Source organism: Cyrtonyx montezumae, unplaced genomic scaffold (genome assembly GCF_038088225.1).
Source record: "Cyrtonyx montezumae isolate F1298 unplaced genomic scaffold, pur_monq_1.0 scaffold_15, whole genome shotgun sequence".
Taxonomy (NCBI): Eukaryota; Metazoa; Chordata; class Aves; order Galliformes; family Odontophoridae; genus Cyrtonyx; species Cyrtonyx montezumae.
The window spans coordinates 6,952,004-6,976,408 of NW_027071881.1; the positions used below are offsets into that span (position 1 = coordinate 6,952,004).

The 24,405-nt window shown below is 40.9% G+C and overlaps 1 protein-coding gene across 1 annotated transcript in view; it reads left to right on the forward strand.

Annotated features, from left to right (window-relative positions):
* The window catches only part of PIGL (phosphatidylinositol glycan anchor biosynthesis class L), a 53,842-nt gene that overhangs the window by 3,845 nt on the left and 25,592 nt on the right, over nucleotides 1–24,405 (forward strand). Inside the window, exon 2 of the mRNA XM_065732010.1 lies at nucleotides 606–705. Within this exon, the coding sequence (XP_065588082.1) occupies nucleotides 606–705 (100 nt within the window). The remainder of the gene's footprint in view (nucleotides 1–605; nucleotides 706–24,405) is intronic.

Genomic DNA, 24,405 nt, shown 5'->3' on the forward strand with positions numbered 1-24,405 from the left:
GTTAGACAATGTACACATGTCAGAAAACATTTTTTTTCCCACGGAGCAGAGTGGAATGCCCAAAAAGATATAAAATTTTGCTAAAACTTTAACAACATTCAGAATAAGATTATAACAAAATAAAACAGAGAGCCCAAACAAACAAACAAAAAAAGAGGAAGAGCTAAAAATTTTGGTGATTGAAGAAAAAAGACATTCTCTGATCAAAGAGAAATTTAGAAGCAGTTGCCCAAGCTGATTATTCCAGAACTGCTGTTTGGAAGATGTCCCATGTCTTTAGCAGAAGCCTGACTCTGGCTGCTACTAGGAGGAGGGTAACAGGCTGCTTGGACAACTGGTCTGATCAGACAGAGCAGTTTCTGATGCTTTTGCCAAACAAGGTCACATAGTAAAGGTAGGCAGGAATTTGCATCAGCATTTTATGCTGGTTGCGCTGAGATTTGCTTAGGTAAGTTTATGAAGTGTCTTCTCTGCAATGTACCTATTCCTCAAATGATGCCATTTTATTTAGGATGTGATTCTTGCTGCTTTAAGAAAAAAACAGAGAAGTTAATTCCATGCTGATCTAAGCTAAACTAAACATTATTGCTGTCTGTTGTTTGCAGGAAACTATTACAATCAAGGAGAGATTCGTAAAAAAGAACTGGAACAAAGCTGTTGTCTGCTGGGCATCCCTGCGTCCAGTGTAACAGTTGTTGATCACAGGTAATTAGTTTTTAATTACGGTGCTATTTCTATGCAGGTTTTAAACAAGAGGTGAAGTTCACTTTAATGTTCTGTAACAGCTTACTGTATCTTTCTATATATATTGTTTTGAGGACTGTCAAGAAAGATCATATGAGATATTTCTGTTAACTATTAACTAAGGAAATCTGATTAATTCAGAAGAATTAATTAAGACTGAGTCCTCTCAGTCTTTGCAGAGGAGACTGCTGCTAGCAAAACTGTGTAGTATTTCCCTTGCTTCTAGCTTCTAAGACTTCAATTGCCAGAATGTACTGTAAATATTAATTGTAAATTAAATTATGTGAATAGTTTGGAATCAGGTGTAGCCATTAGTAGAAGACCTTTGTAGTATGTAACATAACACTAATTTGATTCACATAACATTTTATTCTATGTAGATGTTTTAAATCAAGAAGCCTGTAATCACCTTTCTCATAGGCTAGTTTGAGATTCCATTATATTTATAATTTGGTTTAGTCTTGGCTAGAAACAAAATGCACTGTGGTGTTAAGGGCTGTCCATAACAACATGATAGTTAGGTTTTTTCAACTGCAGGATTTCTATATGGGTTTTTTTTGTTTGTTTTTTTAATACATGTTGGTTTTTTTAGGTGTGTCTAGAAATGGGGACAGGTGATAAAGCTGACCCTTTTTGTTTCAGAATTAACTTGGAAACTGCATTGTGGGAAGGTGATGACACTTGGAATCAGTAAAATCCAGAAGCTAACATTGCAAGGCCTCTAAAGTTGCCCAATCTCTGCCCATCTGGGGTTAATATTTACTGAAATGAAGAATGATTTTTAGCAAACACAGTACAAACAGTTGTTTCAATTGTAAACAGCTATCATGAAATTCATAAAGATTATTTTTGTTTACGAAGAAGAATCTTGAATAGAAACAGACAGATTTAAAGCCACACCAACTAGAAAAGTTAGCACTGAAAAAAAACCTGGCTCCAGGCAGGCCCTTTTCCCATGAACATATTTTCCCTTGAGCTAAGGCAAACAGAAACCACAGTCCAGAATATAAATCCTCTTGAGTTCTTTTCTTTTTTTAGCTTTAGGTTTCTCTCCAAGTTTTCAGCTCAGTTAGGAAAACAGCACAGGAGTTGTTTTTCCTTTGGAATGAAAAGAGACGTTTCCGTTCTCTTCTCATGGAACTGACTTTGTGTAGCTTCATGTTTTGTAGTATGATAATGCCCAGAACTTTTCTGGAGGAATAAGGAAAGAAAGCTGCTAAGCTTTGCAAAGCTTAAGTTTGCTAAACAAACTTTCTTTTGAAATTTACACTGAGCCCAGAAGCCCAGTGGTGTTTCATCATCTAAAGCAGTGTGAGGTTGGTTACTCTGTGGTGCAAGTTTCCTGATACTGCAATCGTCTCCCAGTGTAAGCAGTCCAGAGGGCTGCTTTCTGCAAGTAGAGCTTTGGTTTGCTCAGTAAAAAGGTGAGGGTGATTTCAGATAAATAACTTTGATCATTTTTCCTAAGTAGTTTCATTGTTAGCATTACACGCCTTTATGAAAGTGGTGAGTGATGTGTAATTTCTCCTAATGGATGCACTCCTTGAAAAGACAGATCCATGCCATTGCCCAGAGTTCTGGGGCACAGGCCTAGGATGTTGTAGCAGAAATGCTAAGTCACAGATTGAAATGGTAATTGAGCACCAGGTGAGAAGGCAGGGCCGACCCAAAGGAGCTCAGGTGCATGCAATGCACCTGAGTGACTGGAAGGGGTGGAGACAAGATCCACCCTTTCCAGACCTCACTTAAGGGTCAGCAGTGGAGGTAAGGGTGTCTTAGTGGAGACCCTTGCATACCTGAGGCCTTCTAAGGGTAAGGAGATTTTTTTTTTTTCCTCAGTTTCTGTGTCTACAGCTCCTGTATTTCAGCTTATCTTTGCTTATTGTAGCCTGGGGATTTGCTACCCAATTGTCATTGCTGTGCTATCGTGTTATATTGTTATATATGTATGATGTTGTTCTGAGAAACAAATTTAGGTATGAGGCCTTTATCTCAGAAGTTAGGTTGCAGTGAGATAACCACCAAATCATCTAATTTTGTTGTGCATTTAGGGAGCCAATCTGAAGAGAAATTCTTGCTGAATTTAGCTCAGATCTTGTTTACCTAGAGAAGTTAAGTGTATTTACAGCACATTATTCACTCAGTGGTAAGCAGTCATGTGGAAATACTGTATGAAAAACATCTGTGGATCAGGTGTTTGCAAAATGGTGGCAGATGAGGAATAATTTTCAGATAACACTGAATTGTTGAAGTAACTGTATTTTTGGTGGTTTAGGTAATGCAGTGGGACTCAAAGTTCTTTAAACTTACTTAAAGTTCCCAGGTTGCTTAAGGTCAGTAGCTTTCCTATGCTTCTGCTCCCCCTTCTCTAATTTACACATAATACAGAAATATTTGCCACCATGGTATGATGTGAAGCATGCTAAGTTTCAACGGAAATTAATGTCTAGGGAATACAGTTTGTAAGGCTGTTCTCATCAGTGTTCTGCCATCCATATGCACCCTTTAAGGTCAGGACCCTTTGACTTTTTTATTTTCTTTGTCTTCCTAACTCTTCAGAAGATTATTTTGCATTTGTCTAAAGAACTAGTATAATGCTTAAGGACTGTAGTTGGCATGCTACCAGCTAACACTGCTTATGCAAACACTGGATGCTTTACATTATCCTAGTTGCAGACTTGTATTTTGGAAAAGAAAGCCTGAAGGATTGCTGGCTCTGGATCTGCTCCAGCCATTGTAGTGCAGAGCTGAGTCATGCTGCTTCCTCTTCTCTTTGCATAATCTGCAAGTGAGTGAGTAGAAGTTTCAAGATGTAAAAAAGGAAGGTATCTGAAAGACAAGGCGATTGATGTGCTCTGTAATCTCATTTGATCAGGCAGGTATAAAATCAACATGACATTTGAGTTGCATGTGAACTTGTAAAGAGAAACCTTCAGTCAGTCCATGATGAAATCTATGTTAAAGACCGAGCCCTTATTAAGCAGTCCCTTACCTTAGACAATGACTCTCTCAAGTATAGCCAGGACTGATAGGGCAGGACTAGTTCAGTCTCTATGAAACAGCTGTTTTGCATTGTTTCTCCTGCATAAATACAGTCCCAACCTATACCCATATTTCAGCTATAGAGATTGGATGCCCCCCACAAATCAGTTGAAGTTCATGAAATACAATGATTTTGATACATATCTGTAGGTAATTAATCTGTGAATAGATGCTCCCGAGTTATCGAGCTCTCCCTCCTGGTTTATGGAAAATGTTAGCATCTAATTGATCTAATAGGAGTTAGTTAAGCTCCTGTCAACACTGGCCACATCTGCCAATGCTCTTCCAGTCTGTAATGTAGCATTTAAGCAGGAGATGTCTTTTTTTACTTTCTGAGAAGAACAAGCAAAAAATAAGCCCGAATTGTTTTTTTTCTAATGCCTGTTTTGGGTTAAGGGAAAGATAAGTATCAGACATTTTACTGCAGCTTCTCAGTCTTCTGTTCATTATTGGGCTGGGGGGAAAGTAGAACTAACTAATTGCGTATTTTATATGACAGAAAAATATTTGGACCAGGTTTATACTGTAAAAAAAAAAAAAATAATAATAGCTAAATATGGTGCAAACTAGAAAATTTTCCACTCACAGTAAAAAGACTTGTGGCAAGTAATGTTACGTCTGTGTCTGAGTTTCCATGGAAATTGCACTGCGTATGCTTCTCTTATTATTTCACTTAAGTTCAAAAGGGCTCTGGTTAGACAATGCACAGTAGAGAAGACATCTGCCTGTACAGTTACAGGCAAGCTGTGAGTTTTTAATGAGACAGCACAAAAGCTCAAATTATGTAGTTTTCATTTTTATTTTTACTGTTTAGCAATCATCTGCTGTTGGTCTTGGTCTTTTTTTTGTTTGTTTTTTTTCCCATACAAGGTAAACGGGCTGTATTGCACTTCCTCATGTTTAACTTGTAACTAACTTCCTTCTATAAGCTCCCCATGTCAGAGGAGTGAGTCTGCAAGGTCATGGGAAAAATATATCCTTAAATAAATAGTGGGTGTGTCTGACTGGGACAGTGAGAAAGATAGAAAAATGTTTGAACCCTTTAGAGAATGAAATATGTAACAAACTTTTGATTAGAATTATGAAAACTTGCACAAGGATAGTTGAGTAGGTCCAGTTTATCCAGTTTGGTTTTGCTGTGCTTAGGCTGTTTGGTGGTGGCATTATGGATTTGTATACTGGGTGCTGAGTGTGTGAGAACTGTGTGCAAGCTGTCTCGTGAGAATAGTACTGCAATTAAGAAAGCCTGCCTGAAAATGAAGGACTGGAAGAAAAGCAGCAACAAAATCCTGGCTTCTGAGTCCCCTGGGAATACTGGCAGTGATTTCATACCAGTTTCTGACTCACTCGTTTGCAGACCTGTGTCATCTTGCTAGATGTATCTCAGATTTTTCTTATAATTACACTTATTCTACATATGTGTTTCTAACCAGAAAGCTTGTATTATTCCCTGATTCTTCTTTCCTTGTGTTTGTATTTGGGGCTTGGTATTGAATAGTTTTTATTCTGCTATAGAAACTATGGCAATTAGTTACATTATGTCTTCCTACGTTCCTTGTGGCATTACACTTAGATGTTATGCTGCTAACTCTGAAGCGCTGAGCTATGTACTGATTAACAGTGCTGCCATGCAGTTCCTCTAGAAAGGTTGTGTATTTCAGCAGTGAGTGACAGGATTCCCTTGCAATGCTTCTGACATAAGCAAGATCATTCTCTAATTAAGAATGACATCAGGGGATTAGAAAATCTTAGATGGAAATTGGTCACGTATTCATTGTGTGTTACAGTGAAATCAAACTATATTTGAATGTAGACTCTTTACCGTTATAAGACGGCATGGAGCCTTTGTCAGTCAGGTGGCTGTCTTAATGTTTATACTCTGACCATGCACAAATTTCACTTCTATTTACTTGAAATTTTGTCTTAAATTGTTGTCTTTCTGAGAAGATAATGAAATCATTGGCCACGTGTTTCTATTTATGTTCTAATCAATACATTTTTCTAAAACATTTGCCACGTGGCAGCTTATGCTTGTAATTTTAGGTCATTGGAGCACTTTATGAAAAGGCTTACATCAGAATCAGCTTTCAGACATCTGCTATTGTAAGTGTTGCTCTGTGCAATAATTTAAGAGGAAATACTTCTGGGGATTGAGATGTCTGTCTGCCCTCCAGGAAAGCTACTTTCTGAAACGAAGACTTGTACTGTGGTATGTTAGGTTTGACTGTTTTGTCCTAAGTTAGATATTTTCTTCAATAAGGAAATCTGCCCTTCAGCTCCTCTGGGGCTTCTGTGAATCAGGTCCTTTCCCAGCTTTGTAGTATAATTAACTTTTTTGTGGTACAAAAAGGAGGAAGGGTCTGTGGTGGAAGGGAAAATGATCCTTTCAGTGCTACAGGGATATGCCCCCCCAGATTACTTCTGCAGAGAAATGAGCAGTGGTCCTTTCCAAAACATCGTAGGATTCTCCTCATGTCAATGGGGACCTATCAAGCTATGTGTCAGTGATGTCACAGCAGGGTTTGATTAGGAACAAGAGGCTGCTCAAAAAACTTGAAGGCTCTGACTAAACATTGAGGGAAGGGAAGAAGTGTTGATAAAGGACAAAACATCTTTATGGAGTTCTAATCAAAATACCAAGTGTCAAGTTTTATACTTAAAGTGTTTAAGATTATTTTAGCAGAATGAAAACTTCAGTACTGATCCCAAAACATGAAATATGAGATTAGCGGTCCCAGCCATCCCTATAAGCTGATGAGATTTGATTCTACTCAAAAACCATCAGCACTGGTAAGTTGATAGCAAGAAAAGTAGTCAAATTTAGTAAGTTATGTTTCAAAAGTCAGGAAAGTGGCGACTGCTGAAGGCAGTGAAATCACTAGAATGGGGCAATCCACTAGAAATCACTTTTTTGGTTCTTACCTGGTTTGTTCCTTCAGAAATGCCTTTTATTATTCTTCTGTTTATGGCTTTTGAAAGTGCCTTACATTTATTAAAGCCAGGTACTTTCTTTGGAGCAAAGGAAGCTTCAGCAACCCATCCTGAATTTGTTGGTGGTGGATGTCCTGTCCTGGCTTTGCTGTATCCTGGTAACACAGATGTGCTGACTGGAGCAGTTTTGTAATGAGAACATTTGTGTCCATGCAGAAGGAAGTGTCTGTGTTTGCTGCTTTCCAGTATAAAATGTAAGGTTTAAATATTTTTGAGTGGATTTTGTTCATTGATGTTAGTAAACTGATCTACGAACGTGATTATCATTTTAATCTAATGACTGTATTTTTCCAAGTTATACCCAGAGTTGGCTTCTAAACATGGCAAACTGTACCAGCCTATTTATTTTGCCAGTTAGGCAGTGGAACAATACAGTGTGCTTTGCCAACATGCACTCTGAGGGACTAATGGGGAATGACAAGCATTTCCCCTTTGCCCATGGAAGATTTGCTGCTTTGATGATCCGTACTGCAGTGCCCAGCACCATTTCAGCTAGTCACTCATTTTAACGTGCTGCTCTGAGTGCCTTGCTGGTCATCATAGACAGACTGGGGTCTTTTAGGATAGAGGGTGAAATGGTTAGCTCTTTCTTAAGGAATAGCAGTTAGACCAACTAGGAACAATTAGTTAATCAAAGGAGAAGCAAGTGGGGGAAAAAAATGTATGAATTCACCTTTTGAATGTCTACATTGGACTCAGCTTACTCAGGGGAAGTTCTTTTTTTTCCTACTGGGAACACTTAAAAGCTTGCTCGCTATAATGGATTGAGGTTATCACCTTGTTTACACAAGCTGTGGTTTCTTTGTGTTCTCATAAGTTACTTTAATTGTAGCTACAGTACAAAATGTTGAGTGCCTCAATTACAGCAGGGCTGGGAGCACTGAGGCTATCTGTGATAGTTTCAGTGTGTCCAAGGGTCTCACAATGTTAAACTTGCTTTTTCCCCTGTTCCCTTCGTCTAACTTCGCTAGTTCTGACAGTCACCAGAGGAATGACCAAATAATCAATATGAGTCTTGGGAACAAGGCCTTTATTAGGCTTATAAAGCACGGAGTGTTTCCAATTACAAGGCGTGGTGTTGAAGGCAGCTGGGCTACTTTAAATGCCATGATATTGTGTTGCTGAATGCCAGCAATATAATCCTAATTTCTTCTGCTTGGTTTCAAAATCCCACTGAAGTCAGAAGGCATCTCCTACGCTGGCAGCCAGTAGGAGAACTTGAGAAGCAGTGTGTACAGTGCCTGAGGGATGGGTGGGAAGCATCCTCTTCTGTGATAGACTCAAGGGGTTGAGTTCCTGAGCTGCAGAAGGATGTCCTCAATACTGGGGCCTCTGAGACAGGATCACGGTGTAGGGAAGTTCCATAGTATTTCCCCCTGCCCTAAAAATTTCGGGGCATTTAGTTGGACCTTCATGGCTCTTTAATTTAAAAAGATGGCATGAAAATAGAAAAAAGGTTTTGCAAAAAAGCATTAGTTTCATCTTGATCAAGGTCTTCTATTTTTTCATAGGAATAGCAATGTTTGGACTGTCGGTGTTGTAAAGGCTCAGTGGGATTTTTGTGAGGATACTTCTGTTTATGTAGACATACAAATTCTTTAATACAACATGTGCTTGGGTCTCCATCAAATCAATTTTTCTGCATAGATGGTAGAACTGGAGCATTAGAAACTTGGACTTTTCCTTTTTTCCTCAGAGCCACCTTCTGGTCCCATCAAAATGAGTAGGAGTTGGCCATTCCCATCAGTAGGACCAGAAATTGGCACTGAAACAGTCGAAAACAGAAGACAAAGTCATCTTCAAAAAAACATTAGGATAGGGAAAGTTGGAAAAGCAACTATACAATGGATGTTGTGTAAAATATGTTTCCTCTTAATGACTTTCCAGTTCATATTGGCTCTGTTTACATACAAATCAAAAGCTGGTTTGTCTAACTGCCAACACAGCAAAATTCAGTCTGGAATCTGAATATCCAGCTGTGTCTTTTGCCTCTGACATCCTCCCAGTAATAAAAGTTGTGTGGATGGGATTTGGCTTGAATTGCGGATGATGTGTGAGCCAGAATTGAATTCAGGCTGCTCTTCCTCTGTAAGACAATAGATGCTAAAACTTGTTTTTGTCAATAAAATAAGCATGTACAACTCAGAAGCCCCCAGGGATCTGTTATGATGAATAAGATGCTCTTTTTCCATCACCACATTTCTGACCCTGACCCGTGTTAGTAATGAGTCTATGAGAATTCAGAATTTTTTTATTCCTCATTTGGAGCAGAAACTAGTATGGTATTTACCTGTGAAAATACAGCATCCAGAAAACAGACAGTTATGGCAACTTCTGCGGACCAATTTATTCCAGGACTTTGTGTTTTCTAGTTCTCAAACTGCCTGAGGGGTACAGTGTTAGTTGCAGTGTGCCATGCTAAGCACTCTGTGCTCTGTAAGCATGTTCTCTCCTCCTGCTTCCCTGCAGATAGACCAAGTGAGGGAGACAGCGACTTAATAGGTGAAATGGTACTGCTAAGATGCCTATTTGTTGTCACTTTCCAGTCTTTTTTCCAATGGTCTGTTAGTAAATGAAGGTGTACTTTCTTCCTTTGCAAAGCAGGGCCTCCCAAGCTTTTCCTTACTGAGATGGGTGTATTGTCAGGAGCCCAGCTGCTGCACCTTGCATGAGGCAGATGCCAATGGAGTGTGTGATGATGGAGTGGTTTCAGGTCTTGGGGATTCATGTACTGTTTGGGTGCAGGTGAAGCTATCTTAGTTGCTGGAGGAGTAATGTATAATGAAACTACAGCATGGCTGTCTTATAATGATGATGAAAGCTCTGGCTGCTGTACAGAGCTCTGTTAGCAGTTTCACTTGTAGGTATACTTTTGCTACCTCGTTGTAAAAGACTGCTTGTAAAGCTAGTTAGCAGTTAGGCAAAGTATTCTTTTTTTTATCTCTGTTCTTTCCAAAAATAAAGCCCTGTTTGACAGGTGATTGAAAGCTTCAGTTGCAATGTGAACTGGTAAAGGTGGTCTCAGCAATCTGAGACCCTGCGAACACTTCTGGCTGACTGCAGTGGGGTGCTGCTTTGTGGGAGTGTGATCCAGAGCTGCCTTTTGAAGCATCCTACAAGAGAAATCCCATCTGTATTTTCTTGGCTGAGTTTGTTGTGACATGCCCTGTTATTTTTTGCATTTTGTGTCCATTCTGAAGTTCCCCCAGGCATCCCTTTAAATGAAATATTGCATCACTGAGGAAGTGAAGCCATTAAAAGTGAATGCTTTCGCCAAACACTTGGAGCGAATATAATCAACTCTCATCTACCAGAATATGACTTGCACGTTGACATTGCAGAATTTGAGAACAATAGACCTTTTTTTTTGGAGCAGTTTGATGGAGCAGTTTTTTGAAAAGCTCAGCTGCACTGTTAGTTTTGCCACGTCATGATTCAAGGTTTTATAATTGCATAGAGAATACATAGGTTACCAAGCAGTGGTTAAAGAATGGAGTTTCACACTTCAAAATCTTTTTTGAATGAATTTTTAAGTTGTGTGTTTTCACCCTCTAATAAAACTTTTTTCTTACAGAGCTATGGGGATGGTCTAATTACTGTTTCTATGCTACTGTAGTGATGTGTAATGCTGCATAAATATTAAAGCGCATCGTTAGAGTTTTCCTTTCTAGTCAAAGGGTTAATTTCTTTCTCCAAAGAAGGAGATCAGATTTAGGTTTGGAATGGGAGGAGGGAAGAGTGAGGATTTTGTTCTGCAGGAAACTAGGTCAGCGGGTTTTTATTATCATGCTCGACAGCCCAATGTGGTTTGCATTTAGGAATGAACTCGGTTGACATTGTGTATGGTCGATTTCCTCTTCCCAGAAAGCAGGCCTCAGACATCGCTTCATACGTTAGGCTTTCCCAAACTGTAATCAAGATTATTTAGCTATCGGGGGAAGCTCAAGGAATTGTGGATTTGTTTTCTGAGCAGTTTGTCAGCAGTGTCTGAATCACATAAAGTAGTCCATATATTCTGGAGATGGAAAACAATAGGGGGGGAATCTTTTCAGTCTCTGAAGTGCTTTGGAATCACAGGGATCTGACTGTTTTCAGACAATCTGCAGATGATTGTTCTTATAGTCTTTACTGTTGTTGGTTTGTTGCTTGAATGAAGCCAGATTCTGATCCTCACCCTGCCAAAGTAAATTTGGAGTAGTTCCTTTGTTTTCTCTGAAGCTATTGCAGTGTGTGGTAGAGATCACAGTGGGTTGGATAACATTTTGATGGGGCGTTTTCCTTTAAAACTTTCAGGTCATGGCTGATACAGGATCTCAAATCTTGTTCAGATATGCTTTTTATGGTCAAGAAAGTCATAACAGTGTGTATTCTCGTTGGTAGCTGAGAGTAGATGTCAGTATTCTTCTGCTTATTGAAGCAGACATCGTGCATGTTGAAGGACTCAGGCTACCTCTCTTTATAGATTATTTTGAGCTTACTGAATTATCAAAATCCAAGTGTTTATAACTTCAGAATATCTATTTTGTTTTGATCATAGGGATCAGGTAAGGTGGAGCTTAGGCTATTTGTAACTCTACAAAAATTTGAGTAACAGAATGTAAGGCTGAAATCTATTTCCAGTTTTATATTCTTGTTGTTTTATGAACTTTAATGTGATTTAATGGCTTTTCAGTGTAATAGAAACATCTAATTCTGTCCTGTTCTAGTCTTTATTCAGTTCTGGCATTGAGAAGGCCAGACATTTTTGCAAACCAAGCTTGGCTTTTAAAGCTGAACAAGGAAAAATATGGGCAATACTGAGAAGAACAGACAGTAGCAGATTGCCAGCAATTCCTGGAAATAATGGAGTTTTACAACCATTCCCTTCAGATTGGACATTTAGGGAGGAAAAATAACGTTGTGGTTTGTATAGACAGAATAATGAAAATGCAAAGACTGTTGAGAAAGTTTATAATGGTAAAATTTTAAATGCAATTCTTAGATTAAAACCTAACAGTGGAATATCTAGTGCCTCAAAATAATGATAGCATGGAAATACTGAAGGTCAGAAAATTGCATCCTGCCTCTTCTAAGCATCCTTTTAGTGTTGTGCTGGGCTGTACATTTTAGCTGTTTAGTGCCTTTGAATCCTGGAACGCTTCTGGCTGCAGGAAGTGTGCTCATACAGTCATCTTTTGAAATGTGCAAATGTTACACAGGGTTGAGAAAAGTTGGTCCTTCTGTAATACCATTGTATTCTTACACTGCTGGCATCTGTGACTGAGAGCCAAGAAAGTGACAGCGCCTGTCTGTCTTGGAGGCACAGGGAGGACTTGTAGCAGGCAGGCACGTACACACCACAAAGATCTGGGCTGACACAGCATTCAAATAGTGCCTTCTATGTGATGAAGACAGAAGGGGGTGTAGGAGAATCTCCACAGCTTCATTCAAGGATGAAGAATTTCTCCATTCAAATTCGTAGCAACTCAGAAAATGTCACTATGTTGCTGGGAGGCTTGGATCCTTTTCTTTCCTGTCTAGATTGAACTACGTTGAATTCAGCTCTTAGCTCAAGAAAAGTCAGATGGAAGAGACTTTCTGGGCTGTTTATCTTCTACCCGCAGTCAGTGCAGCATGATCTTTGTCTTGCTAGGGATGGACTGTTAGAGGAAAAACTCTTAGAGGCTGTCAATTATGTGAAGCTTTCATGATGTGACTCATAGGGTAAATAAGTTTGGTTGTTCCTGCTGTGAATAACAGGCATAAAATCCTCTTTATTTACAGAGGCTTTTTCTACCCCCAAATTGTGAGCATATTGGAGCTATCACTGACAATACAGTAGCTTCTGAGTTGAAATAGCAATTGTTAGTAGCACTCAGTAATACCATCTGTATGAAAAATGCCGCTGTATATTTGTGCTCTTTCAAATTAATAAACCCTGAAGTTTCTAGGCTGGAAATGAGGTTGGTAATGCAGAGAAGCAGAGCATCTATGTCAGCGAATGAACAGATGCTTGTAGAAGACTGCAGGATAAACAGATGCCAAGTAATGCTGGTGTATGAAATAAGCCATTTGTGCCCATTTGGGAGATCTGCAGCATAAAGGATGCACTCTGCAAATTTAAGTAGGTTATGATGTTCTCTCCTATGGCTGGGGTTAGAGGCTAGTGCAGTTAACTGCAGAATAGTTACACTGTGAAACAACCATGAGAGCACTAAACGAAAATTGTCTTTCAGTGAACAATGGTTTCAGATGTGTGCATTTGTTTTTTCAATGTAATCCTATCTTTACCAATTTAACTATTTAATTGTTAGAATATGATTTCTGAGCCAGAAGCACTTTGTTTATCCCATTTGTAGGACGAAATATATTTAGCCTTGCATTATTTGTAGTTACTATTCCTTCTTGGTGTTTTAACTGGTAATTAACCCTATCTTTTGATAGCTGTTTACAGCTCGGAACAAGCTGACTGGAATGGTGCTCTTCCCTCTGCAGTAAGGAGGGAACAGTGCCAGGTAGCTATCTTGTGTCTGTTTCCCAAGCCCAGGTATCCATCTCCTGGGGCACCCCCTGCACTGGGAGAGAGTGAACAGTGCTCCTAAACATGGCTGCTCGCTGCTGCTGTGTACTGAGGATGGGAATTGCCTGGGTGATTGATTTCAGTGAAAACTCACTGCAGGTGAAGCTGAAAGCACTGGTGGCAGGTCCTACACGTTGTTACTCACAGCAGAGAAACACACACACACACACTGGTGCTTTTTGGTGTGTTCTGTTGTTGCTTCAAATTGATTGCTTGTATCTGCAAGAAGATTACCATCCAATGTGATGCAACTTTTAGGCTCTTTCCTGGATGCCAATAAGAGGATTAATTGGAACAGGGATAAAAATGTTTTGGTGCTTAAGGGGATATATATTCTTTCCTGTGCTGTCTCATCTCTTATTCTACCCCAATTCTTTGTGCTTTATGCTTAAAGAGGAGTTGTAGAGCAGAGCTAAAGCTGTATGGACCCATTGTACACAGTTCTCTGACAGCTTCTGCTATGTTTAGTGCTCTGAGTGTTTACATGGAGGTAGGGAAGGACTTTTAATCATATATCTTCATTCCAGGAGAACAGATCTGCTCTTGCAAGAGCAATCTGGTGCAATGTTCTGCCAGCACAGGATGCTGGATATATGATGTATTTTGATACACACTTCTACACTGGCTCATTCTGTTGATGCTCTCTATGTCCTTCCGCAGTATCCTTTTCAGAAGTGATGGCTGGCTCCACAACAGCTGAGATATCTGAGCTATCTCCATCCAGTCTTCACAGTTGGGCTTTCCCCATGACCTATATTAGCTAGAAATGTCTGGGGAGGTTTCCTAGTTCCACCATTCTGCTTTTTCTGCTTGCAGCTACTGTAACCAACTCCTGACATTTGTACCCAGCTTGTGCTTTGATGGCTGTAGCTCAGTGCCTGTTTGTGCACGGGGCCTTTCTGATAAGGCAGGCATTTGACCTTTCTATTCTTAACTCATTAACATTTAGAAGAGCTGCCTCTCCTCACCTCTAGAGGCTGTGCTCCTCCCCCCAATATCCCTGTTCCTAACAGATAAGATTACTCCTGGGTTATATATTGATCTAAGAGCAGAGTGCCAAGTGCAGCCTGCACCAGTTCAAGGGCAAATACTGAATCCATATGAGCGAGTTCACGTGCTTCAATTCAGCAGTGGAAAAGTAAAGACCGATGGGTGTTTTTGCCCTCTCAGCAGAACCTGAAGGAAGATGCAGGGGTATCAGTTCTTCATCTCACCAGTAAAATAAACTTCATGGCTGCAGGAAGTACCTGTCCAATCTGCTGATGCTGCATCTTGGAGCTGTTTTCTCTTCTTCACCAGCACCCACAAGCACTTAAACAGATGAAGGGGTTGAAGTGATTATTTCACACGTTTGCTTGCAGCGCTGTTTTCAGTAACCTGAACATGGAAATGAGAGCCAAGTTCCCTTTATTTTATGCTTAGCACAATGGGTGTTTTGCACTGTTGCTCTTGAACAAATCTCTTCACCTATGCATCTGTATTTCCCCTGGGTGCACTGACTATACGAAGTGACACTGAGAAGCTCTTAGGGAATAATTGCAGATAGGCAGTTAAACGTGGTCTCCCAGGGCAGTGCTGTAACTTTGAATGTGAATAAGATCATGAGAGCAAGAGAACAACAGAAGTTTGGGGGAGCAGAAGTAAGAAGAGTAAGGAAATGGTAGGGCCTCTTCATATGTTGTTTGGGAGTTTCTTGTTCTGGTTTTGCATAGGATCACAGAATCATTAAGGTTGGAGAAGTGAGATTGTTTGATCCAACCATCCACCTGCCACCAATATTGCCCTCTAAATCTTATTCTGAAATGTAGATTTCAGATCAAGATGTTGACATTTGGAAGATACTTGGGAAACAGTCATCAGAAGGATGACAAATGTGGAAAAATGAGCCTAATAATGAGATATTTAAAATGCTTGAGCTGTATCCATGAAATGTCCTGATAATGATACAGGAGAATCTATATGAACAGAAGTTTTCTTGGCTGAGGACTGTTGAACTATTATGCAGCATGTCAAGTAAGAATTATGACCACAATGGTCCCATTGAGCTTTAAAGATCTCTGACAAAGGTTAACTTTTTGTAAGGTTTTCCATATATTTCTATAAGTTCTAGCTCCAGCTTCTATCTCAACTCAAAACTGCACAAACTGTGAATGAGGATTTGTCTAGAGTAGAGAAATACAACACTCCCTGCTTGCTAATAAAATAAAGCTTAACTTCTATGCTTAGCTACATCTATGCTTAGTGGTCTTGGGGGGAAAAAAAAACCAAATCACTTTTAAATGTGTAGATCTAAATCGTTCTGCATTGCACACGGAGGTAGGTGGGACTTTTGGCTGTGTGCATACTGCTGGATTAATCCCAGTGTTTCTGAATTTCCTTGTAAGTGAAAAGTAGTACATCATCACCAAGGCTCATTGCTGTGTCTTGCACTTCTTGTTGTTGGAGTCAGCCTATGAGGCACACACTTCTGTGGTGTCACAGATGATTGCTGGCCCTGTGAGCAGCCTTATTGAGAGAGGCAGGGTGGGAGCTGCCATGCTGACAATCTTTTTGCCTGCTTTTAGAGATTCTGGTTCATACTGGCTGTTGGGTTTTTTTCTTTTTTTCCTACTCTTCTTCTATGAAGATATGAAATAGATTTTTTGCTCAGTGACTCAGAGCAAAAGAAAATTTCAGATTTTTGTGATAAGGTATTAGATGTCTGGGCAAGCCTTCAACTTAAAATGATTTTTGGCTTATCCTGTGAACTGTACATGCTGAGATTTGAGTGTGTGATCCTCTAGCTATGATTAAATACCAAAAGCACGGACATGGGAAGCAATAAATTATTATGCTGGGGAAGATTCATCATTTTTGTTTCTTTGTTTAAAGAAAGCCCAGATGTGGGAGTAGATATCTACTGAATCAATCATTTGCTAAGCCACAGATGACCAGAAAATTAATTAAAAAGAAAAAAGAGATTAGAGAAGTAGACCTACAGAACTTAATGTTTAAACAGTGTAGCCCAGATTAGGGTGGCCTTAAAATGATCTTCATTAACAGTAATGTTTTCTGAATGCTTAACCCTCAGGATTTAAATTTAGGAGATAGTCATGCTGAATGGATACAGACAAAAACTAGGCAGCAGCACTGCTCCAGTTTGCTTCTGCTGTTGAGTGTGTCACGTGGGACGAGTCCATCAGCTAATCTCCAGTGTGGAACAGAATTTTTGCCTTTGGCTGCAGTGGTGTTAGGTTTTCACTCCAAGTCATATTACTGACATACAGTGATGTGCCATAAGGTCTGCTGTATCTCAAAAGGAGGGTACAGTGGCTGTGTATTCACCAAAACATTTGAAGGTGGCACATTATTATGGAAGCATTCCTTATTTTTTTTCCAGCAAGAGATGTAGGAAATACTAGAAGGGCTGTCCTTCCTGAGATGGCATGAGTATGGCCCAGAGTCTCCTCTGAGTGCCCAGGGCAGCTCTGCTGCTTAGCATAGCTCAGTGAGGGCTGCCCTGAGCTGCTGCAGCAGAGCTGCCTGCAAGAACTAATTATGGCAATAGCACGCAGATCTCCACAGCTCTCTTTATTAAAAGTTTTTTATATATTCTTCCTGGCCTTGTGTATCGAAAGCAAGACAGGCACAGAAGATGGTCATTTGGATATAATTCTGCTAGCAACAGGTGAAAACAGAAATAAAATACTTAAGGATACTTAGTCAGACTTTCAAAACCTTACTAGGGTCAAGGTACTTCCTAACAACCCAATAGAAACTCTTCTAATAATACCTTGTAAAATTTATTTCTTTTCTTCCTGCCTGCGGTATTTACGATCCTTGTCCTTGCCCCTAATGCATTTCAGAAGATGCATTTCCATTTTGATTCAGAGGTTGCCCAGCAGGACGTTTGCCTTTGCACACAAGGACAGCTGTGTTGACAGTCTCTCCTGCCTCAGGGCACTGCTGGGCTCTGCAATCAGCTGAGATCTGTGCATGCTTCGGTGCCTTTGCAGTGAACTGAAGCAACCTTTGTCTGTTTGGGATGGCAGAGGAGAGGTGGCCACGTTTTGAGGAATTTGGCAGTAATTTTGTGAGATCTTCTAAGGGTTACGTACACTGCAAAGCCAAGTGAGGGGGCAGGAGTCAACTGTATGGAAGTTCATTGTGCAGCATGCAAGTAGAGGTGTACTCTGGGGCTGGAAAAATGCATGAATGAAATTCAGATGATTTGAAATTAACTTTTAAAAACGTGTTGAGGAGTTTTTGTGTAACACCTGTCCCCCATAGCCCTACCAGTGTAAAGGTTCTACAGCAGTACCTGTCTGTTTTATGAAATGCTTCTTCCTTTGTGCTGTGTGACAGAGATGCATGTGCAGCTCTTCCAATCTGAGGAGTCTTAGGATTTATTTGTAATAACAAGAGGTAGGAATGAGATGTGCCATTTAAAATGCAGTTTGCATGGCAATAGCAGTGATCGACTTCCTGCTGAACAGTAACCACAAGTGTCCATTGGAGTGTTTTATTCTTGCTGCGTGGCAGTGCAGTTAACTCTAGCCTATATTGATTCTATTTATTCCAATGTGTATAAAAAACCTCCACTGAGTGTTGGGGTGATTGTTGTAAGGCTGATGTCCACAGCTGCATTATTGTACAGGCAGAGGAAGGTGGCCTTTTAAGCATGTTCAAATCTCCTAACACTAAACTTAATAAGTAAAACATGTGCTTCACCTTGTGCCGTGTAGCTAGCAGAGCATCAGAAGAGATCCTGGAATTGTGACATAATGACAGTAGGTGTTTATAACCTGACTGCTGCTGGTGAAAACCCCAGGGAATCTGTAAGCAATAAAGATGTAAAAACAATGGCACGTAGTAAATATTTATAAGTTACTTAGTTGAATAGGCATTCAAAGCAAAGACAAGGTTATGAAGGTGATATGCAGAAGTATGAGTAAGCACATTTAGTGAGGTAACCTACTTCAGTTAGCTCTGCTGTGTGTTGCAATTGTGTCCTTCTGCTTATGATGATTTAGTCACTCTGATCCAGGGTTATTCTCACCAGATCAACCGTGCTGTTACCATCACAACTCAGTATCCTGCTATCCTTGAGTACTGCCAGCCACAAGGCAGAGCATTGCCACAAGGAAGGGTATTAACAGTTTCTGAGTATAGTAGCCTTAAATGTCTCACCTTTCTGTTCTGCAGCTTTATTTGGTTGTTGGAAAGGTGGTATGGTGGAACAGGACCTTGGTTCCTCGTACAAACAAACCCTGGTCATAGCAGAAGTATTGTTTAAGTCTCCTTGACAGCAACAACCAAGGTGGATCAGATTCTTCAGTCTTGGCTGTATGTGTCCACACGAAGATCCTGAACAATATAGTATGTGCTTGCCCATAATCTTGCTGACATGTCAGAAACAGCACTACTCGATAGGGGCTGCAGGCACTGCTTACTTCTTGAATCAGTTTCAGGAAGGTGTTAGAGCTGCAGGTGGGCAGAATAAGGATGGTGGACCTGTGGTAGAAAAAATAATCATTGTCACATTCCATTCCAACCTAATTAACCATCCTGTAACAGTCTCAATTCCTGTCTGGTAGGAGTTTTCTTACTGTATGCTGTTAGACTGGAAGCAGTGGGTGAAGGAGAGCCCTAACTATCATAAAAAAGGAATGGAGAGAAATAAAGTCTAATCTTCTAAATCCCTGTACTTAATTTCCTCCTAGAAGATCTGTGCACTGTAATTATATTGCCAAGGAAGCCTTTCTTTTGTATTCACGTGAAAGCTAAATGCTTTTATTTCCTTTGGCCTTAGTTCAATCAGTGTACATGAAATTAAAAAAAAAAATTTCTTTTCCAGTGTAAGCTTGAAGTAGAAATTGGTAGAAACAGTAGTTCAGATTAGGGCAAACTAATCAAAAAGAATAAGTTCCTTAAAGGAACATTGCTAAACTGAAAGTAAATGTAATGTAGCTCCATCACCAAATAGGAATTTTGTTTGAGAAGACCCAGCACACCAATAAAGAGAGCCAGCAATCCAGAATTTCCCATATGGAACAACTGTGAATAGAACTAGGTACTCTATTGGGAGAGAAGTAACGCTGATAAATTGCTAAGAAGACACTGAGATGTTTTCATTATAATGAGCAGAATAGTACAAAAGATGATGCAACACCAACTTGTTTTAAAGGGAGAAAGCAGGACTTGAAGCAAATAGGATGTGTGTGTTTTTGTTTGTCATGGACTCACCTTTTTTCCTAACATGTACTGTATTTAGCAGATTTGTGAGTTTTATGATCCATAACCTCAGCTTTATTGCACAAGTTATCAGGAATGTGGGAAATGAGATCTTTGCGCGCTTTTGAGCATGTTTCCCTGCTGAACTTTTTCAGTCAGATTTGATTAAAAGGAAGAAAGATCTATTTTAGACTGCTATGTCGGAAACCAAAGTAGATTTTTAAAAAGTGAAATGGGATTTGGGTTGAAGATTTTGTTTTCTGATCCTTCTGTACCAACTGAACCATGAAATGCAAGCAGTTTAATTATGGTTCCATGCCAAGTCATGCCCCCTCTTCTAACAAGTCATGTATTAACTCTCATTCTGCCATGCTCCTTTGCACAGTAGTTTCAGTGCTCCCTCATATCAGTGCTGCAGTCTAATTCTCCACAGTTATTATTTGCATTGCAGTCATTCAGTTGATTATACCACCTTCCCCTCATGCACATTCTTTATGGTTTCTGTGACTGTAAGCTTGACAAATCTTGGCTGAGTTATTAGAGTTTTCTTTAACAGTTAATATTTAACTGATTGTACTAGAAGAATTCAGTCTATCTTAAGATGACAGGCCAATGTTTTCTTGTAAATCAGTCTGTAGGTCTTCTGAGCACTGAGAAGTCTGGCAAATAATGTTTGAAAATAACAAAAGTTGTGCTCATTTTGGAGTACAAGATGGCAGGAGATAGAAGAGAGCAATTTGCTATTTAGGCTGGATGAATATTCTTCACTAAGTCCTTTCATGTCATTACACAACATCAGTAAGATTAGTTCTTTGTATCAGAAGGGTGGGTCACATCTGTAATAAATTATGGTCTCATTTAAACAGTAGCATTGCTATAAATGTTTTCTTCCTCTATTTCTGTTTCATAAGCCAAATACTTGGCATTTCTCTTATTCTCATAAATAGTCATATGATGGTCTGCCAAAGCTGGTTTATCATTTGCCTTGGAAAAAAATATTGTATAGTATTGCAAGATGAAACATTGGCACCCAGAGGTTTGGTCTGAACTGAAAGGTTTGCAGAATGTGCTAATAGATTAAGAGTCGAATGGGAGTGCTACATGCAGAACTCATCCATGAGAGAATCCAGCCAGCCTTACTGGTAAGGTGGGGAGAATGATCCTCTTTTTGCAAAGATTAAACTGAGTCACAGACTCTCAGTGTAAGATTCAGAGTTTTGTGGTGCTTCAATTTGTAGCCAGACCTAACAGACTTCCTTCCTATTTTTTTTCCCTGAAACATTTGTATTTAGCTGTAGGTGTAACTGTGGATGAATAATAACATCTAGCTGACAGAGTTCTGCTACTGAGGGGTTCCTGCTTGTCTGTGCTGTGTCTGCAGAGCCCAGTCTTGTTATAACGAACATCTCATTAAAGCAGAGGAAAGAAATCCATACAGCCTTTTACTGGGAATAACAAGGTTTTGCTGGAGAATGCAGTATATCAGGGCAAGACTACTCCTGACCAACAAGAACAAAGCAGTCAAGAATATTGACTGAAATGGTCATCCAGGGCTGTGTCTTATCACTGCAGCCCCGAGTACAAGTAAGTGATGCAGGGGTCAACATGCTGACCATCAGTGGGTTTCTAGGGGTACTTTCAAGTAGCTCCTATGGTGTTGGTGTACTAGTGGTTAATTTGCAGCTGTTAACATGTGGCGATTAAGGGATTTTCTGTGCTATCAGAGTACACAGGAAAGCATGAGCTTCTGGAGAGCCTGTTGAAAAATGGGTTGTTATTTGCCCCAGGCTATATAATGTATTCCTGGAGTGAGAGTGGGTGTTGAGGCTCTGCTGTGCGGGGACTCCTGCTCCAGCCCAGGCTCCGCTCCCACTCAGCCCTGTGGCCTCAGGCTCTTGAGGGAGAGCTGCCTGGGTTCTTTAGTTACTCATTATAAAACATGGAGGTTATTGCATGCTTACTGCCCTGCACCATTCTTGTAAGGGGTTTAGTTAATGAGTGTCAATGTGGAAATAAACACTGCACTGAAGTATTAGTGCTGCTCACAGAGCAGTGGCATGGCTGCAGGTTGCTTATCTGCAGCCTTTTGTTACAGGATTGTGCTGTTTTAGTAAGGTGCTTGCAGAGCACAGCTTTCCTGTCTCCCAAGGAGCTCCGTGCCTTTTGGTATTGGTAATGTGCACCAAAGGCCAGAGCTCAGCCACTGCCTGATCCCAGATTCCACACCGGTAGTTTCCTGCACCCCCATGCAGTGCAGGTACGTGCAATTCCTTGCATGCAGTGCTCGATGGGGCGTTATTATGTTCTCGGCTCCAGTTCATTATCCTCATCTGTGACTTATTGAGAAGATACTGTTCCCAACTTCAAAGCTTGTAGATTTCCTCGCCACTGCCCCTCACTGAGCATCTTTGCCATGCTCAGTGCTGCAGGGCGAGGGCAGCTTCCTTTCTCCCAGGCACCGCTGGAGCGCAGAACCTCAGCTCCCAAGAGTTAATCATTTCAGGCCTTTGGCAATCTTGGCCTGGTCCTAGAAATCCTGCTGGCTGTGGGGAGGCTGCCAGGAGCCTCCCACTTGCGAGCAGCGTAAACAGGCTGGAGCGCGGTGCCAGGCGAGTGGGAGGCTCGCTCCCGCGACTGGGCCAAAGTTCAGCGGCTGCATGGCGGTGTGCAGCACTGCTGGGGTTACTGCCGATCGCAGAGCTGTTGCTATGGCAAAGCCGTTGCGTAAGGCTCGCATTAAGCCTGAGCGAGGAGGAGAGGAAGGCCAAACGATAAAGGTCATCACATTGTGCTGGTTTTGTTCTTTGTTGCTGAGTCCCACTTAGCAGATTGAGTTCCGAGCATAGTTTCTGGCCTGGCTGCGGTGCGGGTATTCAGCGGTTCCAGGGAAAGAGAAGGGACTGGCAGAGAGCTTGCTCATGTAATCATTTAATTGGGGCATGCACATGAGTGGGGCTGGCAAGACAGTGCCTGCGGAGGGCAGTTTGCATGAGTAGGAACTTTGCATGTCAGTGAAGTTTGTGGGATCAAACTTGCAATTAGAGAGATGTTTAACTTCTCGGTATAAGCTGTCTTTTAAAAGAAGTGACTAACAAAATTAGCACCGAGGTAGACAGCTCTGAGCATCTTCAACGTTATATAGCATGGTTACACCAGGATTTCAAGAAAAAAATGCTCCATTATCATTGCTTAGGTGAAAGGGGTTGCAGGAGATGGTTGTCGTGGGAGCCTGAGGGCTCAAGGAACCTCTTTTTGGATGGAATTGGGATTGGGAAACTGATGTGTTGTGACATGGGAAGCTGCATTTGGAATCAGCCTGTCCGTCCCAGTGAGATCTCTGCTGAAGTTGCATTTACATGAGTTTTGGCATGAGAAATAAATGTCCATAAAGCAACTATTCCACGCTTATTTTCCTAGATGATTAACTGAAGTGGCTGAGGGACTGATTTGGCCACAGGCTTTCTCTGGAGGTTTCAGACTGCTTTTTCTAAGACCCTCACTTTTGGTAGAGGCAGTTATGCTTTCAACTTTCCTTGTTTAAAAGAGTCCAGCCCACGCCATTAAGTCAACATCAGTGTCCTGTTTGACTTAACCAGAGGCAGGATCAAGACTGCAGTTCTTCCCTATACAACACAGTGTGTTTCTTATTCCAAGAGCAAGTGGCTTCACTATTAACGTGATGAAGTGGCACCTACACGTTGGGGTGTTTCAGCCATTTGTCTCTGAAGGATTTTGCTGCAGGGAGATTTTCTGTTCCTTCCCTTGGCTTCATACCCTTTCCATGGGGCATATTATGATGTGTGTCAGGAACTTCATGTGCCAATGCTGTAGTTAAATCCTGGCTAGAAAGAACACGCTGCATCCCCATTTTACTTGTCTACTTCCTGCAGCTCTGCCAGGGGGTGAGCCCTCCTGCCCAGCATCCTGAAATGGGATGTCTGCCCTTGAACCAGTGGTGCCCAGATTTGTGCAGCCAACTCCTTGGAGGTTGGAGTTGGCTACTCAGTGTGTGAATTAATGCTGCCTGTTCCAAGCTGTGCCATGCTGCTCTGTTCTCCTTTCAAAGCATTTGCAGAACAAAAGAAATGAGGAAGGGAAGAGTGAAGTCCTGTGGTCTGCTTCTGAGTCCTAGTTTTCTTGGTGGTTTGTATTTCAAATTTAAAACAGAAGTTGAATTGTAGGGTTGCTGGGCCTTTTGTTCTCACTCAGGACAGCTTAGACTGTCGAGCTCTGAATTAATTCTCAGTCACTATGGCAAAGACATACTATGAGGATGTGAGCACTGCTATGAGCTGTTCTAGAGCTAACTGGGTGGGTCCATACGTGTCTTGTGATACTCATTTCTCGCAGTACAGGTGATTATTTGGGGAGAATGTGCTCTGTGTTCTCTGTTACTCTCAGAAATACCGGAGTGGGTGCAGACATGCTGAAATGATAAATTGGTGGGTCCGGGGAGCTGGGTATTGAGGTGAGTCCATCCTTGTTTGGTTTCAGATCAGTTTATTTCCCACTGGGGAGTTGATAAAGACAAGAACAGATTGTTCTGGGAACGTGGAGCAAAATTGTCAAAGGCTACCAACTGCTGTAGTCCATGCGTGCTGTTGAAGCTTTCTGCTGAGTGTTTCCATCACACCATCAGGAAGGCATAGAACCAAATGCTGCTTTGTGTATGCCTTTGCCCAGCAATTGTGCACCAGGATGCTGGACAGTTGAGTGTCTGAAGGTGTTTCTTTTATTAGAAATGTGCAGATGAGTTTACCAGATGATGCTGAGAGATCTGTTTGTCAGTTGTTTGAGGCAAGTGACAGAAATGCACTTTACCAACAGATATTCAGAAAAATATTGGAGTATTCTTC